Consider the following 19,751-nt stretch of genomic DNA (forward strand, 5'->3'; position numbering starts at 1 on the left):
ATCAATTATATGAATCACCATAATTTTTTAGTCAATTGTAACATAACCTATTATTACTGCACTCGCCGACAGCGTAACGGAACACAGCGTAACGGGACACAGCGTAACGAAACAATGAGCGTAATGGGACACAGCGCAACGGAACACTTTTTCGTGCGTGCAGCCGGCGTTCATCGATTTATTAGACGTTGTCACGTCAAAATGTCTGATCACCAATCACTAGCACTTAAAAATGTTTATTCACAAAGTCACTCAATGTCTGTCAAGCTCCACAGTCCGCACTCCTCACTGGAGCCAGGCTCAACAGTGGTTCGCCCCCTTACCTCGCACCTGTCCACACACAGTCTCGCGCCACTCGGTTGCACTCTCTCGATCCCATCGCTCCGTGTCGCGCCACTCTCGAGGGGGTCTGTCACCCTCTTCGCCCATGTTGCACTTCCATTCACTCGCGGAACTCTCCGAACTCTTCGAAATCGTCGAGGGACCCTTGCCGCCCTGCTTCAGAGGCTGGCATCGCTGGATAAGTCCTCGAGTTGCGTCATCCCGGGCCGAACTGACGCCCGAAAAATCGAGAAAGAAAGGTGTTTATTCGCGGCACTCTGCGCGGCGTCCCGCGGAATTCCCAAGGCCACTCAGCGATAGATAACAGCGCCGAGGAAGCACAATGCGTGGGGAGGGGGGGTAGCAACGCCCCTTGTGATCCAGCCAGGCGCACGTGGCATGCCTTGTGTTGGTGGACGTCATGTGACACGGAGCGTGACGTCAGTGGCCATGCAGGACGGCCAGCCAGCTCCCAACCTGGCAAAAGGGTCCGGTCTCTCGCGTTCGAAACAATGTAAAAAGCAAAATGTTTACAAGAAATCAAAGTACCATGAGAAAACCTACAGACTTGTGGCAAAGTCAGTCATATTTCTCACTTACAAAAAATTTTTTTAATTCAACGCCTCAACAATAATAAAACCCGGATCTCCAAAGTGCGAGGTGAATATTCTCACCAGTCAGCCACTATGGCCCCTTACATGTACATGAGGCCGGTTGGTTCTGAATTTTCTTGGCTCGTTTATATTTCGCCGCATATAGGTTAAAGAAGAAACTCTAATGCTTTGGTACACTCTGCAATTCCCATAAACATGTTTAAAAAATGTTGAGGTTTTGTTGCTTTATATGCAGGGGATGCTTCCTGACTGGCTAGGTCTGTTGCCAATCAGTGGGTACCATTTTTCTGGTGTTTGTTTTGGTTTTAGTGTGGCGCCAATTTGTGAACAATTTGGTGATCAACTTGGTTTTTACCTTCCATATCCATGTTAAAAAAATATTTTAATAATTTATACTTATTCTCAAATGTATATTTCCTTGCTGACGTATAGACTAAGGTGTTAAATGTATCACAACGCAGCGCTGGTTTCAATGCAACACACTTCTCTTATAGGTGAGCATATATTTTCATGTTATAGCCCGTCCCACTCTTAGATTGCAGTACACGGCTTATGGCGCGCGCTGTTGCCAAATCTCTAACACATTACGAATTTCAGGAGATGCGTGTCTTTGTAATTTGGACCGAACAAGAAGCATTTTAAGAAATCATATCGTAATTTATAATATTTTATACTATTAAACATATAAATTTGTAATAATGCCACTTTTATGTAAATTTCAAATAAAAACTACCTATTGTAAACGAAATTTTCTTATAGTTTTCTTTTCTGTTCTAAAAATCCCATATATATAATTATATATATATCACATTTTCATGGGCCCGATAAATGCCGTATTTTTGCACAAGTCATGTCCAAAATGATAAATAAAATACGGTAATGGAAATTCTCGGTCGAGTAAGTTATGGGAAAAATCCGAACAATTGGTTCGAAATGGGGAAGATTTTTTGATAAACAGAAAAATCGCAACAACTCCCATAATATGAATAATATCGAATCCGTTTTAACGTATGATAACTCGGATTACCTAATGCCGAAAAATGTTTTCTAAATACATTTTTGATACGACCAGCCATAACTGCATGGGTTCGAAAAAAATTTTCACCGGACAAAAAACGTAACTGCCATAGTAGACATCTTATCAAATCTGTTTAAATTGTTTGTAATAATATCATAATTATTTTCCAAAACTTTGTCTAAAACAAAGTTTGATAAGATGCTTGGTGAGAAGGATAGAAAAATAATTAAAAATTTTGTACCATGATCGCTATTAAATTCCTACGTATTTATTTCATACATTTTACATATTATGTTCAAGAATCGATTATAATATTTTTTGTTGACTAAGGAAGCCATGTATTTGAAATTGCTTGTAGGACAGAACCCCACTTATCTAAACACACGACCCTGTTTCCTCTTACGACGGCAGCGCGCGCTCTTGTACTGATAAGACACATCTATAACAGCTATTTCCACGGAAACTGTAGAAGCAATTGAGATGGAGCTGCTTTTAAAAACTAATTCAATTCATTGTGAACATTTTTCTCGCTTTCGTCCCCCATCTATCTTTAGAAGAAAAAATTTTTCCGCGGGTCAACTTTTTGATGTGTCAGTTTGTGAGAAAATGAATTTCAATATATTAAAAAAATTATTTAAGTGAAACCTGTACAGTTTTTGTCTTAACATTTGTTCGGTGGCGTCCTAAGGCATTAATTTACTAATAAAAAAAATCTGAATGAAATACACATGTAGGTTTTCTTTTTTTGATGTGAAACATATCGGAATACTTCAAAACAGTTCGCAGCGAATAAGTTATGTTTTTTAATTTTTTCGTACACTTAAAATATTGTTAAGTATTCAAAATAAGCATTGCCTGATGCGTATTTTGATTCTATACAATATGAAAAAAAGCTTGGTCCAAAAATAAAAATTTTAAATTTAGTTTGATATTTGGCAACAATGCACGAAGAAACAAGGACAGTGCTAACGGCAATCGGCGTGTGTTAGAGAGAGAGAGAGAATGCGCCCATTTACTTCCACACTGCAATCTAAGAGTGGGATGCTCTATAGTAATCGCTGTGGGTTCTTTAATACAAGTGAATATTTGTCTGCCAGTTTATCCTACCCAAAGTTTATTACACAAACAGAGAATTCTGTACCATGTTTCCCATGCAGCAAGAGGTTTAGCTTTTTCTTTCAGAATTAACACATTGTAATATTAGTATATACTAATATTATTAAATATACAAAGATAGTATCATGTCATTGATGGAACCAACTAGTCACTCAACACTTTGGAAGCTTCTTTTTTGTGAGCTTCTTGAATATATCTTGGAACAGTCCCTTTTTCAACTCCAGCAATAATCTGCCATCATGTGCGTATCCCATCTTCCTCTATATTGGTCATATATTATTTTAATATCTTGATGAATCTTTCACCTTGCTCCTCACTGCTGTCTCCTAAATTTTCAGGAAAATGGTTCAGGTGGCTGAGTGAATAGTGCACCTTAATAATCATGTTGCACCCAAGGGATTTGAAATTGTTAAGCATACCATTTTTTTGCTTTTCGTTGAACCAGAAAATTTCCGACAACTGCAGCAAATGAAGTCCAGGATTTTCGCTCAGCCTCATTCATGGAATTTATGAAGGCTTGGTCCTTGATGAATTTTCTTATTTCTGGGTCGTTAAATATTGCTGCTTTAATTTTTTCCTTACTCATGTGAGACATTTTTTCCCCTATAAATAAATGCAAAGAATTATCCGTCCTTAACAAGAGCCTATACAAACTGCTTCATAAGGCCCAGCTTGATATGCAGTAGAGAAAAGATGATTTTCTCTCATTCAACTAAGGGTTCGTTAATAACATTTTTTTATTCAACCACCATGTCTTCACTCGTAGACCACTCTTGTCTAACCCAGTGGTGTGTTTTGTCTCCGTTATCCCAGAGGCACAAGAAACAAGGATATTTGGTGTGACCACTTTGCTGTCTGAGGATAAAGTTTACCATTTTTTAGTTCACACAAATCACCCATTGATGTTCACGATATCTTATTTTCTCCAAGACCAAAGCTATGGTGCTATATGTTTCTTTCATGGTCGCTGAGTGAGCAATTGGTATTGAACCATATTTGTTCCCATTATGTAGAAGAACACATTTCAAGCTTCTCTTTGAGCTATCAATAAATAGGCGCCAATCATCTGGAAAATATTAAAGAAGACTCATTTTTTCTAGGAGTCCTCTAATATAATGACAAAATAAAAGATTTTCTTCTTGAGAGAAGAACTTTAGTAGACACTTTTCTCTTGTATGGTAAAAAGTAATTTTGGTTCCTTATTTCAATAAATTGTTTTCCTTCAACCTGGAAGCTAGTAATTCAGAAGCTTCTTTTGACAGGTTCAGATCTCTGACGAGGTCATTTAACTCATCTTGTTTGAAACATTGAGGAATTGTTGATCCCTGTAACGAAGTGTTGAGTCAAGCAGGTAGTTTTACTTATTTTTTTCACATTTATCTCAAAAAGTAGAGCTGATAGAAAATTTTTTTTCTTCCATATTTAGATTCAGCACCCCACATACAGCTAAAATCAGTTCCAAAATCCTCAGCAAAAAATAATTTTTTTTCTTGTTGGCCTGTGATAATTGTAATATTTTCACTGCATGGAAAATGGGCAAATATTTAATAGGTAATTTTGTAATATTGGAGAAAATAAATATGTTACTTACATTAAGTTCTTAAAATGTTCTAGAAGTTTATAGAAGTTTCCAAAATATTTCCTGAAAAATTAGGTACTTTGAAATCTACATATGTTTGCAGAGTGCCGAAAGGGAATTTTTTTATCAAGTTTGTTAATTTTGTATTATTGTAAAGCCTTAATATTGTTGGAAAATACGCAAATCTAGCTTCAAGGTGTTTATGAGGTAGACGGGGCACAATGTAGTTAGAATTTGCTTTGTTTTTAAAGGTTAATATTGTGTGCTAGAGACGCAACACCTAAAGAGGTGCGGAGATGGTTGGTTTTGGCCCAGGATAAGATACAAACCGACAAGCTACTACATATTGACACAAAACAGAATGACAGCAAAAATATCATTACATTATGCTTGTAATACGTTAAAAAAAATACTACATGAAAAAATTTGTTCATCTGGTTTATTTAATCAATTCAACAAACTATTTCAATGATTGCAGCAGTTAGGAAATTGTTATGTGAAATATTTGTTGCAACTGTAACCCTACAAGTAGGCTTTTTACAAACAACAATTTCAAAAACACTTTCTATATCTACATAGTTTTAATTTTAATACCAAACTTTCAAACCTAATACACACAATAAATAGTTAAAGATTCAAACGTATCATACAGTGCACGAGACAAACACTCAAAATAAAGTACAGTAATGGGTCTTTAATCCAGAACACCAAGACCTCAGCAAAGCCGGATTATTGACAGTCAATACAGTTTTAACAGGGAAACACCAAATGTGAAAGTAAATGGTATGTGCTACAAAACAGGAAACACTGTACTGGAATGGAAACCAGCAGTAATAATCAACTCTCGGTTGTTAAAACCGCCGGCAGCGCAGTAGAGTGACATGGGCCACACTCAACAGTCGGAACCCACCAGCGTCTCGGTTTGTGCCGTGCTACAGAATGTGCCGTGCCCTAGAATCCTGGGACACAGATCTCCGCTGTATTACACAGGCAGCTGGCCAAGTGGGAATGGTGGAGCAACACAGTTTCTCTAGTGTGTCTCGCTGTTCTCAAATAACAGCTGCAACGGATGTATCCTACCTGTCATAAATATATTCAAATTGCTGCATTGGCTACTTTTGAAAGAAGTAATTTTTTTTTGTTGTCCTCTTACCAACAAATTACCTTCAAATATTTTAAAATTATTATTTATTAAATTTTGTCTACTACTAAAAAAAATAAGTTTTTAATTTTTTTTAGCTTATTTAATAAGTTTGATGAGTAACAGTACTTTCTAACAAAACCTCAAATTTAAAAATAAATATTAAAAACAGAAATAAATAGGGAAAATCCTGAGAAAAAGAAACACTAGTTGTAAAAAAACTTGTTCTTTTCTTTTCTGAATTTGAATTTTTCAAGACTACGAGCATACTCAGGATGACATTAAGTATTAAAAAATTCTAATGTTGACAAACTTTCTTAAACATAGTCATGCATTTTACAATTTCACAAATCATTTGGGACAAACAAATTTCTCTCACCTATTTACTACTGCATTTAATACAACTCATATATATATATATTGTATGTATATTTATAACAGTGTTCTCCCAGTAAACCTATAGAGCTGGGTGGTCCTTGAAATAACCTTGGGGTCCACAGGACTATAAGGCTGCCACCAGTTTTTTTTAATATGATATAGTAACTGAGTGAATAAACATGGTGATATTCAAGAAACACCAAAATATGTGTACAGAGAGCTTCTTTCAAAATTTGAATATATGTGAAAACACTTTTAACAGACAGTGAATGATAACTGTTTTTCAAAAAAGTATCTGACTGACAGTAACACAACAATATACAATTTCTCAAGATATAATAGGGTAAAAATTTTGTTCATTATTTTAAAGTTAGTTTGAGAACAGAAGGGTCTTAAAATTGAAATAATATTACAAAAAAATGATGTTTGATCTTATGGGTAAAAATTACGCAAAGAAAATACAATACTAGGCAAAAATAAAGTTAGGGATTGTTAAAAAAAAAACTCATAATTATTTTTTAAATAAGTTGACAAATCGAGATTATTTCAAGAAATAGTAACTTAAATTTACATATACGCTGTAAGCAGCATTGCACAGAGTAAAAGATTTGGACATAACCTTGTATTTTTTTGATAAACATGTTCACATGAAATTTTGGAATAGTTACAAAAAGTATGGAAACAATTCTACCTGTACAAATATTTTTCTTTTATTCTTCCTGTCATGTTATGCTGTATGTTGATTGATCAGCTAGATTATTCCGTCAGGCAGAGTTAAAACAAAGTGGACAGCATACTCAACAAAATGTCTCTAGGGAGAACCCTGTGTAACAAAGACTTCTCGTCAGTATGGTTACTACAAACACAAGTAAATAACTAGCATAAGTGAAGGAAGTATAAAACTATCAACACTTATGAGCCTTCTCCTCAATGCCTGTTTCCAATTGTAAAACGACATCAATAGTGTGACAAAACTTTGGAAGACTTAACAATCATAATGGAGTCTCAACAGTTGTGTTTAAGTTCAAACTTTCAATAAACCTAGCATATCATAAACATGTTAATAGCATGAATAGAAAGTTTTCTTCTCACCTGCTTTCTCACAAGCAAAATAAATCAGCTCTTTTCAGTTCATGTAACACAACCAAATATACATGCGTAATTAATATTACATAAAAAATTTTGTCTTGAAATATTTTTTTATAAAGACGACACCTGTTGTGTTTATTGCATCTATATTGTGTACAATACGACTCTCTTTGTAAGCACCATGCCTATGATGTCATTTTACTTTCTGCAACACATAATTCTATTGTCTTACATTTACAATATTATATTATATATTTGCTTATTTAGCCATCAGAAATTATTTGTAATTCCTGACTGTCGTGTGTTCTTATATGCCTGCTAAGAGAACTCTTTGTATAGAACTTAGCTGTACAGAAAGAACATGCGAATGGTTTTTCACCCGTGTGTGTTCTAAGGTGTACATTCAAATTGCTCTTTTCAGTAAATTTATAAGAACAATATGTACATGAGAATGGCTTCTCACCGGTGTGTGTTTTGAGATGTGCATTCAAATTACTGTTTTGAGTGAACGCAGCAGAACAAAACGAACATGGAAATGGCCTCTCACCAGTATGTGTTCTTATGTGTCTCCTGAGTGAAGCCTGGTCACTGAACTTCACAAAACAAGTTGAACATGAGAATGGCTTTTCGCCTGTGTGTGTTCTGAAGTGTACAATCAAGTTATTCTTTTGAGCGAACGCAGAAGAACATTGTGAACATGAGAATGGTTTTTCACCTGTGTGTGTTCTAAGGTGTACAATCAAACTGCTCTTTTCAGTAAATTTATAAGAACAATATGTACATGCGAATGGCTTCTCCCCTGAGTGAATTCTGAGGTGTACATTCAAATGATTCTTTTGAGTAAATGCAGTAGAACATTGTGGACAGATGAATGGCTTTTCACCAGTATGTGTTCGCCTATGTTTCCTAAGTAATCTACTTTCATCAAACTTAGCAGAACACTGTGAACATGAGAAAGATCTCTTAAAATGTTGTGTTTCATTGGTATAAATATCTAACTCACTGGGGCACATATTTTGATTCAACGACTGATCCAGTCGAGTTTTTTCTCCCAAACAAACGGTGTCCAGGTCCTTTCCATCCTCAGTCATGTCTTCCATTACGTACGGCAAGTCATTGCTTTCCTCGCACACTACAAAAAATAATAAAAAAATTTAGAATGATGTTCATTTGAATTTCACGTATTAAATGCTACATAAACAATATAATTTAATGTTAAATGCAAACAGTCACTGTACATAATAATCCATCCTTTAGAGGGAATAGCTATAGCTAATCTGCGATAACAGTGCTTAAGATAATATATTTTTACAAGTGGGAAAAACAGGTTCGATTAAATAGCCCAATTAATTAGCCACCGTTTTATTAACTAATATTTAAAAGATTAGTTAAATTATAAAAATTTAACAATCTGTCCACAAATTAATCACTCTTACATTGAGTTCTCAATTTACTTTCTCCACAGCACCTCTGTCCCAACACACTGCCTCAGACTACTCTCTCGTCCGCCGCCCGTACAACACCACCCGGATCTTCGGTCTCCGATGCACCAAGCCTGTCGCTCCACTGCTCCGAGGATCTGCCGGTGCTACTCTCTCACTACTCACCACAGGCTGCCAAGTCTCCACATGAGAAGGTCTCGTATCCCTCTGAGGTGTCGCGTGATCAGAATCCCCAATCAACACTCAAAGGTGCGAGAACAACTTGAAAACTTTGGTGTTCTCAAAATGATGGAGTTTGGGAATAGTTAGCTCTAGTGAAATAACATCTTCTTGTTAAGGAAACAATTATTAAAAGTCCTGAATGCTGGTGCAGAAGGGTCATTGTTCAACATCATTACCACTAGAGTATTTTTGCCTGGTGTTAACATGTTGACACTTTTAACATTCTTTGCAAAGCAATCTTTTTTCAAGCATAACTCGGCATAATTAGCGTGACGGCATCGGATGGATAAACACCGTTCTATTCAAACTTGTCAGTTCATTGCCTTGCACTGACCACATTTTTGGCTTTTTTTTTTTGTGTGGAGTAACTAACATTTAGGACTGGAAATATTGATAACGGTGTTATTTACACAGCCGTTTTTAAAACTGCAAGCAGGCGGTTATAAAAAAAAATAGTTTGGTCGCAGCAGGTAAAATATGTAATTCTGAAAGCAATAGTATAAACAGTAGTGAAGAGTGTGGGATAGAGGCAGGAGGCAGGTGGCACATGGAGGTGTGTGAGTGAAGGGGGAGGGGGTTGCAGTCACAGCAGTAACAATGAGAGAGAAGAAATGTAATATTTAAGTAATTCATGCGTAAGAAACCAGGTGAAAGCAACATAGCATTACAGGCAAAAGTCAATTACAGTAACTCTTATGGTTTCAGGGGGTAACAAAGAGTTCTGCAATATTCAAGATTAAATAAAGAAACATTACAAAATATATTATCTTTGAAAGATTTGTGCAATGGGAGTGCATGACTTGATGTAAGTTTTTGGACATACGGCATTGCTAAAAACTTTTTCTGTTGAAGAAAAATTAAAAAATAAAAATAAAGAAATATATAAATAAAACCCAAAAAAAAAAAAGACATAAAACACAAAATAAGCAAAAATTGTCTCGTCTCAACTGTTGTGCTGAATTATTTTGGGTTCAATATTTTCGTGCTGTCATCATTTGTGGGTTTTTTTTTTTATCGTTCTATTCTGTTTTGGAAAACTATTGTGTTTGTTTCGTTTTGTCGTGTTTTGTTTCATTTCAACCGTTGTGCTGAATTTTTTGGGTTCAATATTTCTGTGTCATCATCATTTGTGTTTTTTTTTTTTCGTTCTCTTAGTAGCCTACATTTTTCTTTGTTTTGTTGACCATATTACTGTCACGGAATATTTTGTGGTGTTTATATCCTTGTTGACAACAGCAATTTTTTGCTTAATTTTGTGTTTTTTGTATTTTTTTGGGTTTTATTTATATATTTCTTTATTTTTATTTTTTAGTTTTTCTTCAACAGAAAAAGTTTTTAGCAATGGCGTATGTCCAAAAACTTACATCAAGTCATTACCAAAGATACACATACTTATGCAATGTAACATATTCATTATTTATTTCCCATTTGAATGCAAACCAAATAATACAGTGTTCCTATATATTCAATTAAGATAATGCGTTGATACTGCACAAAACATATACTAGGCCCCCGAGAGGTTAAATAACGCATTTTAAGCACCCTAAAATGATAGTTTACTTATCAGCTACCGAAAATAACACAATAAAAAAACTTGATAGTATTCCTATAAATTGAACTACGAAAAGGACTTAAAACTGATCAAAAAACAATAAGTACACTTATTTTATGTGTTACGGAAGGATTAAATACTGGCAGATAATTTATCAAATATTTATTGTTTGGTCATTGTTACACAATATTACAAATTCAAACCTTAACAAAATTGCGAAAATTCATTTACATTTACTATGACCAAAACCAAGCACATTTCAGGCCAAATAAATACAAGGAACAAAGTGTGCCGGGTGTATATGGGACCAGTCTCATAACATAGTAGCTGTGCCTGTGAATCAATCCACATTACATAATTTGCCTTAAAATATAAGCAATAAAAGTTTTAGATAGGTAAAACTAAAAAAAAATTATTCTTCAAAAATTAAAATTTTTTTTAACATGATTTTAGGTTTAATACTGCTATAAATGTAGTCCTACATTTATTAACCTAGAACTTACGTGAAAAAACTAAACTAAATATGTGTGCGATATTATTTTAATGTTATCATTTTTTAAAACCTGATGCATTACCAGGATGTCTGTAAGAGCAGGGCCCCTATTAGTGGGACTCTACTGAATATATTTCCTTAAGGGCACCATTGGCTGGAGCGTAAACGTACTACGACGTATATAGCATGTCGTTCTTGCTCGGAGCTGGGTGGCGACATTCGGAAGTACACTGTTGATTGCCACCCTCTTCTGCCGCGTTATTATCATCTTCTCTTCTTCTCTTCTCCCTCACCCTGCCCCTACTCACAGAACCCCCCACCCCCCTCTAGTACTGCTGGCCTTGAGACGACTGGGGCCGCAGCCTCGTTGTGCACCCGAATCACTCTTTGCTTTGCTGTCGCACTGCAGACCTCTCAGAGATTCTTGTTTTCGCTGTCGCACTGCAGACCTCTCAGAGAAGCTTGTTTTTGTTGTTGCACTGCAGTTCTCTCAGAGATTCTTGTTTTTGCTGTCGCACTGCAGACCTCTCGGAGATTATTGTTTTTGCTGTCGCACTGCAGTTCTCTCAGAGATTCTTGTTTTTGCTGTCGCACTGCAGACCTCACAGAGATTCTTGTTTTTGTTGTCGCACTGCAGTTCTCTCAGAGATTCTTGTTTTTGCTGTCGCACTGCAGTCCTCTAAGAGATTCTTGTTTTTGCTGTTGCACTGCAGACCTCTCGAAGATTATTTTTTTTGTTGTCGCACTGCAGTCCTCTCAGAGATTCTTGTTTTTGCTGTCGCACTGCAGTCATCTCGGAGATTATTGTTTTTGCTGTTGCACTGCAGACCTCTCGGAGATTCTTGTTTTTGTTGTCGCACTGCAGTCCTCTCAGAGATTCTTGTTTTTGCCGTTGCACTGCAGTCCTCTAAGAGATTCTTGTTTTTGCTGTCGCACTGCAGACCTCTCGGAGATTCTTGTTTTTGTTGTCGCACTGCAGTCCTCTCAGAGATTCTTGTTTTCGCTGTCACATAGCAGTTCTCTCAGAGATTCTTGTTTTTACACGCTTTATATTAGCCTCACCTGCATGTTTGTTTGTATGTTTGTAACCGACTCCTTTGGGTGCGATTTTGACCCACTTTAAACGGCCAGATTTCATTCAAACTTTGTAGATTTATCGAGGACCGATGACAATACTATGCCCGGCAGATATCTTGGTGTCTGAGTTCCCTAGTCCTGTCTTGAAGGGGAGGGGAGGGCGAAGAGGAAGCGATACCCTATTGTCAAGGTCAGCGGCCAGGTTTGTACTAGCAGAACAGAATACATTCGGCGCGTGACTTCCTACACTACGTAAGTCTGTATCCACGTCCGTGGGGGCCCCAGGGTAGTAAGGCCTTTTGGCTAAGAGAGCTGGGTTACCAAACCAAAAGTGAGAAATCCTATGAATTGTACTTGTATTACATAAGTGTAACATTGTGTAAATTGCAGTTGTTGTGCTCGAATATTAGTATTCATCTGTCAGGAAAAGTAACAAACTATTATCTAAACCTGCAACGTTTTACTTTGTCCCATTAAATAAACTTACGGTGTCTGCTAATTATTATGCTAACCAAAATTAATCGAAATGTTAACTCAGTATCTAGCGAAAACCAGACACGATTTATTTTGGAAAACTAGGTCACTTAGTATGTAAAATAAATTTAAAACTATGCTTCTCAATTCGTTGTGTTCTGAAAGTTAATTAATACAAAAGTCTTACAAGAAAAAGCAAACGACCAAATCATTACGCAATTGTAGCTCTCTGTGCGAAAGCTATCTCACAGTTGATGACGCAGGAGCCAGTCTTGCCCTTATCGTTCTCCGGTTTCCGTACCTTAAACGTTCAATTATAGCGCTGGATGTATATATTTAAGTAAACATGGAGCTTGTTATGTTATATTTGCTGCTTTAACTTCATGTCAGTCGTTTAGGAAACACCTGACTACCAACGTTAATGGCATTTAAAAAATGCTTGTGTATGTGTGACTTTATATTTTAATGCACCTATAATCGATTATTTATTATAAATGTAAATACAATTTGCATTGTACTTCCACTTTAGAATGCATATTATAACCTTTAAAACCTCATATAGATTATATGATTTGTTTAATGTAAGTATGAAGTTCTCTTTCCATGATAATTGATTGTATTAGGTGACGAAAAACAAAATTAAGTTAAAATTAATTACTATTATTACTATTCTTATTACTTTCTCTAGGTACTCCCGTTTTCCCCGTTCTGTCATTTCGTCAACGCTTCATACTCATCATTTCTCCACAATAGGCTATCAAGACCTTACTTGTTAATAGCCGCCCAACTCACACACACCCTAACTGCCCAAATATTTTACTCCACTATACACTACGTAACAGTAACGTAGTAAAGATATATTTCCATTAAATACTTAAAACATCTGTTTTTTTCTGGCGTAGTCTGTGGGTCATGTGGTCGTTCTTTACGAAGCCTGACTATGGACCGTTCACTCACACCCGTGTACTTCGCTGCTCTTGCCGCCTGTCTCTGTAAAGGCTCGAGCAGACATTTATTTTTCGCTTCTTCATCACAACACTGCATCACGGTTTTTATTATTTCCTGCTCTCCGCTATGTATCACTTTACCGCGCCTCTGCGAGCTGCCACCTTCGCCTTCCATTTTCGGGTATACACTGAAGGGCGATATTTTCCTAACAGCCACTACACGGCTCTCGGCTACGTGTCGCCTGCTCTCTTTCTCCGGTCCCGCTGTCCCCGCCCCCCCCGCGCTGAGAGACGCCAAGATAACTGCCGGCCACAGTACACTAATTTGATAAGATTATTACATTATTAAATTTGCAAAATAAGATTTTTGTCAATTTATATAATTTTCATCTATAGTCGATAAGCCGGGAATTGATGTTAAAATTAATTTCCAACGATTGTCTTTAGCAGATTTCTCTAATATTAACGAATTTTCCGAATACCAAGAGAATTTTCAATTCAACAAAATAAGCAGGAATTTAAATTTACAATTTTTGAGGAAAGAGCCTTGTTGAAGAAAGAGCCTTGTTTGCTGTTGTAATTAATGGTGATTGAGTTACCTATTATTTTGTTCTAATAAAAATTAAAGTTTAAAATAAACTAAAAAAAATACGCTTTTATAAATAAAACTAAATAGTAGAAAATAATTAATAGTTCAAAAAAACTAAAAAAACATGCTTTGTATAAAAAAAATGATAAATATAAATTAATAAATAAATAAGGAAAAAATGTATTTTATTTTAAAAAATAAACCAAAAAAAAAGTAGAAAATAAATAATAGTTTACAAAACTAAAAAACACGCTTTATATAGAAAACCAAACTAAAAAATAGAAAAAAAATTAATAAATTTGAATTAAGAATAGTGTAAAAATTTTTAATTATATATAAATTAATAATAGCATAAATAAGAAAAAAATGAATTTAATTTTTAAAAAAAACTTAGGGTACATGGTGTTAATAGTTATAAATATTTTATTGACAGATATGAGTAGAAGGATTAACATTTTGATAATATCTTAAAAACACCCCACTCTTTTTTTTTTTAAACTTAAATACATTTTTTATTATTTACATTATTATTAATTTATATTTATTAAAATTTTTTACACTATTCGTAATTCAAATTTATTAAAATTTATTTTCTATTTTTTTAGTTTGGTTTACTATATAAGGCGTTTTGTTTAGTTTTTTTAAACTATTATTTATTTTTGCTGTCGCACTGCAGTCATCTCAGAGATTCTTGTTTTTGTTGTCGCACTGCAGTCCTCTCAGAGATTCTTGTTTTCGCTGTCGCACTGCAGACCTTTCAGAGATTCTTGTTTTTACTGTCGCACTGCAGTTCTCTAAGAGATTCTTGTTTTCGCTGTCGCACTGCAGACCTCTCAGAGATTCTTGTTTTCGCTGTCGCACTGCAGTCGTCTCAGAGATTCTTGTTTTCGCTGTCGCATTGTAGTTCTCTCAGAGATTCTTGTTTTCGCTGTTGTATTGCAGTTCTCTCAGAGTTTCTTGTTTTTGCTGTCGCACTGCAGTCCTCTCAGAGATTCTTGTTTTCGCTGTCGCACTGCAGTCCTCTAAGAGGTTTTTTTTCTTTCTTTTCGTATATTCAAGATTCATATCTGGTTTCTGAGAAACATTGCCATAATGGGATTCTTCTGAAATGTTAATCTTCATTGAGGGTTAATCTAATCGCTACTTTTTTCTTATGTTATTTTGCTCGTAAATATTTTTTTGAATTTTTACCATGACTGTGATTTGTCAACTTTTAATTATTTTGACTTGTTTTTTACCATCTGCATTGCACAGAATCATGGAAATTTCACTTTTGGTGATATATCCACCACGGAGAGAAAAGTTGACTCTTTTGCCACAAACAAATTCTACAAGTGTATTATTAAAAGAATCATCTCTGTTTTTGTCATGTTTTTCAAGAGACTTTCTGCATGAAGAACTACCAGATTATTTGCTGACATTATTTCATCCCACATGCACATAGTTTTCATACTTGGAACTATATTCTCTTCTGTGATTCTAGAACCATCACAATAATATTCTTGTTCACTGCACTTTGAATGGTCACCGAATACATGAAATGGTCCATTGTGTATATCACTCTGTAATTACTTTACACTTTCTTGTTCAGTTATTACTACTTGTCTTTTTCTGAATTTAATTGCACGCATGATGGCATAACAAATACGTGTGTGCGACAATGCTTTCCTAATCACTATGGGAACATTTCCACGTGTATTTTTAGTCTTCAAAGCAATATTGCGTAATCATCTGAATTAATTCCTAAGAATGTGATTTACATACACTATTTTTTGTATTATAAACGAATGTCCATAAGGTTTCACTTTCTCTAGCTGGTGCATTATGCTATCACCATCTCTTAAAATACAAATACAATATGTATTATAACTTTATAACGCTCGCAATAAATACGTATTGTTTTTAACTTTTGTTATTTACTTAAGATTTATGTAGTGACAATAGTTTAATACAGATGCACAAAATTAAAATTTGAAATCTGAAAGGAAAATGTCTTACCAAATAATCAAGAAGTCTTTCTTGTCGGTTCTTACCGATCAGCTGGTGATATTTAACGCCATGCATTGCAACACTGCACTTAAACCCCTCAACAATTATATCAGATTCCATTGCTGTAGCAGATTTGTTCCAGTTTTTTTTTAGCAAACATGATCAATGACAGGTATGTCCTTTGACTTCGCAAGAGCACAGATGGAACAGTATATATTTCTAACACTAAAGAAAATTACATTGTTTGTTAGAACAGCAATACTGCAAGCCTGAAAGAAATATATACAGTTAAAAATTTTGTACATTGACTTTTGATGATATGGAAACACTATAAATTATTGATGACTTTTGTAAGAAGTAATTATTTTTGTGTTTTTCTAACCAACAAATATCGCTCAAATATTTTATAATTATTATTTATTAAATGTTCACACTATTTCAGAAATTTTTTTTAACTCATACAACAATAACATTATACGATATAAATAATTCTGACAACGAGGGCAATGAGGCCGAGTGCCAAGATATTAACAGTCGATGCATGTCGAGATATTGTTAGTCGATATATGGTCGAGATATTGATAGTCTACACATAACCACTCACCTAAAGAAAACTTTTTGTCTTTTGTTCATACAAACCACCATCAACGAGTTTGAGGACAGCTAAAGTTAAGAGTTAGCTGTCTGTTAAAATGATTGCAGTCCTTGAAGAGAGGGGTTGCAGTGTAAATATTGTCCTAGTTATACTTTAAATTTGTAAAATGTTATCTCAAATATTGGCACATATGCAATGATAAACGTGTTAGGTGCACAATGAAAATGAAAAGAAGTATTATTTTCTTTGGTAAAGAAAAAATCGTTAAGTAGCAGGTTAAAAGTTTTAGTTGAGTGAAGACTTTTTACTCTCCTGAAAAACTGCTTGTGTTGTACTTTGTATGAAAGATGGCCGACAGACATTAGAAATCATGTCGTCATGTATTATTGATCACAATCAGACAACCTTGATAGAGACATGTCAAAGATATAAATTATTTTTAAGTGTTGTACGAGATCTCGAACCTCGAGTAATTTTTTGACATATATTGCATTCTCGAACAGTGAGCAAGAAATATAATTTCAAGAAAAAAACAAGAATTTTTTTTGATACTGGTAACAACTCAATTTGGTAGGGAAACTAAATTTGATATTGATTGTTGTATTCTTATATGTTGAACATTACACACACACACTGCCATTATTTTAGTTTAATGTTTTAAAAATACCAAACGCGTCTGCCTGTTTGGACGAAAAATTATTTGGCGGAACACAAAGCAAACATGATGCAATCATTAAGAGATATGAGACTAGCCGATAGTCAACCATCCAAAACCAAATCAATAACCGAAACTGTGAATAAAAACTGTCATATGAAATTCCAATTTATTCTGAAAGAAAAACTGCCATATTTAATTTTTAAATTACGTAAGCATAATACATAATAAAATACGTTCGAACATAACCTACAAAATTGGTTTTGTTTACATACACGTTATTACGGTCAAGTTATTAAAAGCATTACCTTTAAATTAGTCATAATATTTTGTTCGGTAATGTTTAATAGCATACTGAAATGTTGATTATTACGGCAAAATACAAAATTGATTTTTTAACGAACAAAAGGGAATGGTGGTGATGCTGCCAGACTGAGTCTGCTTCGCTGTTCCGTTTCTTATTTCATTTCCAATAACAGACTGCGCAAGTCATGTGATTGTTAAATGTGGTGGAATGGAAAGGAATGGATTGAACACGCAGAACAATTCACGCCCTTGTATTATGTAAAATTACGAGAATGTGTGCGTTCAAACCCGTTGAAAAGGCAGAATAAATGGTATGTTCATCTGATTTCCTTTTCCACTTTTGTTTCACTCAGTCGTAAGACGTTACGAGTAATGAATCCCGCCAAAGCCTCCCTAGTATCAATTACTTTGTTTTCATTACAGGTTCAGAGTTTCCCGTTTACGCGAGCTACTCTGCGGGTATGAATAAATAATATGACGCCTGTAAAATGTTATTAGGAATATGAGAATAATTTCATAATATTGCTCTATGTCCAACTGCGGCAGTAGTATGTAAATGGGGCTCCGGGCACTGGGTCCTGGGTGTGGTGCCTGTGGTGCCGACCGCCATCTTGGATTGTGAGGTTACGGCGGCCATCTTGGATTGTGAGGTCACGGCGGCCATCTTGGATGACCGTGACCTTTAACCCGGTGGCCATATTGGATCTGCCATGTTGGATGGCGTCATTTTGTTTTCACGAACATTCAGGCATTTTATTTTCCGCCATTTTGAATTATGATGTCACCGTTGCAATTTCCATTACATCCACCCTCTTTAAAATCTTTATTTACTCTCCAATTGTAATGAAAAAAATTCAATTAATATAATTTAAATAAAAAATATTAAAAAACATACATTTACGGCATGGAGATCGGAGTCCTAGGTTCAAACCCGGTGAGGGCAAAAAAAATAAAAATAGCGACCGATCCTTCCCTCACAGTGGATGCTGGCAGACAGACCCCCACCACTTTTTACCATGCATATATACAAACTTACAAAACCAGCCCCAACCACCCCCTATTTTTTATTTTTATTATTTTTTATATGTTGAATCGTAATAACCACCCCCCAACACCCTCACTACTACTGTTGTTGTTCCCCCTCCCTCCCTCCCTCACTCTCTTTACCCTCATTCCCACCCCTACCCCCTAAACCCCTATTTCTTTTTAGGGTATAAATACAGGTTGCCAGACCCGGGGAGCCTTCAGTTTTTGCCTCAGTTCCTCCTCCGTCAACGTCGAGTACCTACATCGTGCCACGAGATGTAATTTTTTTTTTTACATAATATTTATAATTATGTTTTTGCTTGCCGAAATGCACGAATGCATTGCGGAAATAATTACGGGATAGGAAGGAATGACTTTTGATCAAATTCGTCAATCACTAACTGCAACCATCTTAAGTACTCTTGAAGCATTTCCCCGAAGCGAGGAATTCATTCTTTATCTACACCACCGCATCCTGCGTACAGTGGAGGCAGCTATAGAGCTCCAGCAGCAGCAGCAACAAGACCAAGACTCTGGAATCGAAGAGTGAGACGCCACCTTCGTTCCTCCATGTCGTCGGCGGGAGACCGCGTTGACGAGGGCCGTCGGAGCCCATCGACGTCACCTTCGTCCGACACGTTTTGGGCATCTTTCGCTGAGGGACCATGGCAGCCGCACGTTCCAAACGAGGACGTCTCAGCCGTTGTGAGGCGACAGCTGCCCCGGAGATCGTCAACGTGGTTCGCCCAGAGGACATCTTCTATCAGGTACCCAGACTTTGTCGACCACGACGACGATGACGAAGATGTCACCACGTGGTGCTGGGACCTCTGTCCGTATCCACGCCCTCACGAGACTGAAAAGTGTGCATTGTTCGACATCGGCCAAGAAAACTATTCTTTCGTACAATCAGGACAGCAGTGCATTCAATATCAAGTGTTTTATTACGGTACCACGACTGACGTGTTCGCCACGGACATTATGTACTTTGAATCTAGTCTTGAAGACACGCACTTTAGGTTTGAATGGGATTCCAAGGATCCCTTCGGTACCGTGAAACCTATAATTGCATTTGACTGTACGAACCTGAATTGTGTAATTAAACTATGCTATCCGTACGCGTGTTTT

The 19,751-nt window shown here is 35.9% G+C and overlaps 1 protein-coding gene across 14 annotated transcripts in view; it reads right to left on the minus strand.

The window, feature by feature from the left end:
* LOC134538481 (gastrula zinc finger protein XlCGF57.1-like) overlaps positions 1-19,751 on the minus strand; it is a 145,702-nt gene that overhangs the window by 18,444 nt on the left and 107,507 nt on the right. For 3 of the 14 annotated variants that reach the window (XM_063379828.1, XM_063379820.1, XM_063379815.1), the window contains one exon: positions 8,260-8,388. The exons of 10 other annotated variants lie outside the window; for them this stretch is intronic. In XM_063379828.1, the coding sequence (XP_063235898.1) occupies positions 8,260-8,388 (129 nt within the window). Of the gene's footprint in view, positions 1-6,752; positions 8,389-19,751 lie in introns of those variants that run through there. One more of the 14 variants, XM_063379817.1, reaches the window with a different exon arrangement.

Source organism: Bacillus rossius, chromosome 13 (genome assembly GCF_032445375.1).
Source record: "Bacillus rossius redtenbacheri isolate Brsri chromosome 13, Brsri_v3, whole genome shotgun sequence".
NCBI lineage: Eukaryota > Metazoa > Arthropoda > Insecta > Phasmatodea > Bacillidae > Bacillus > Bacillus rossius.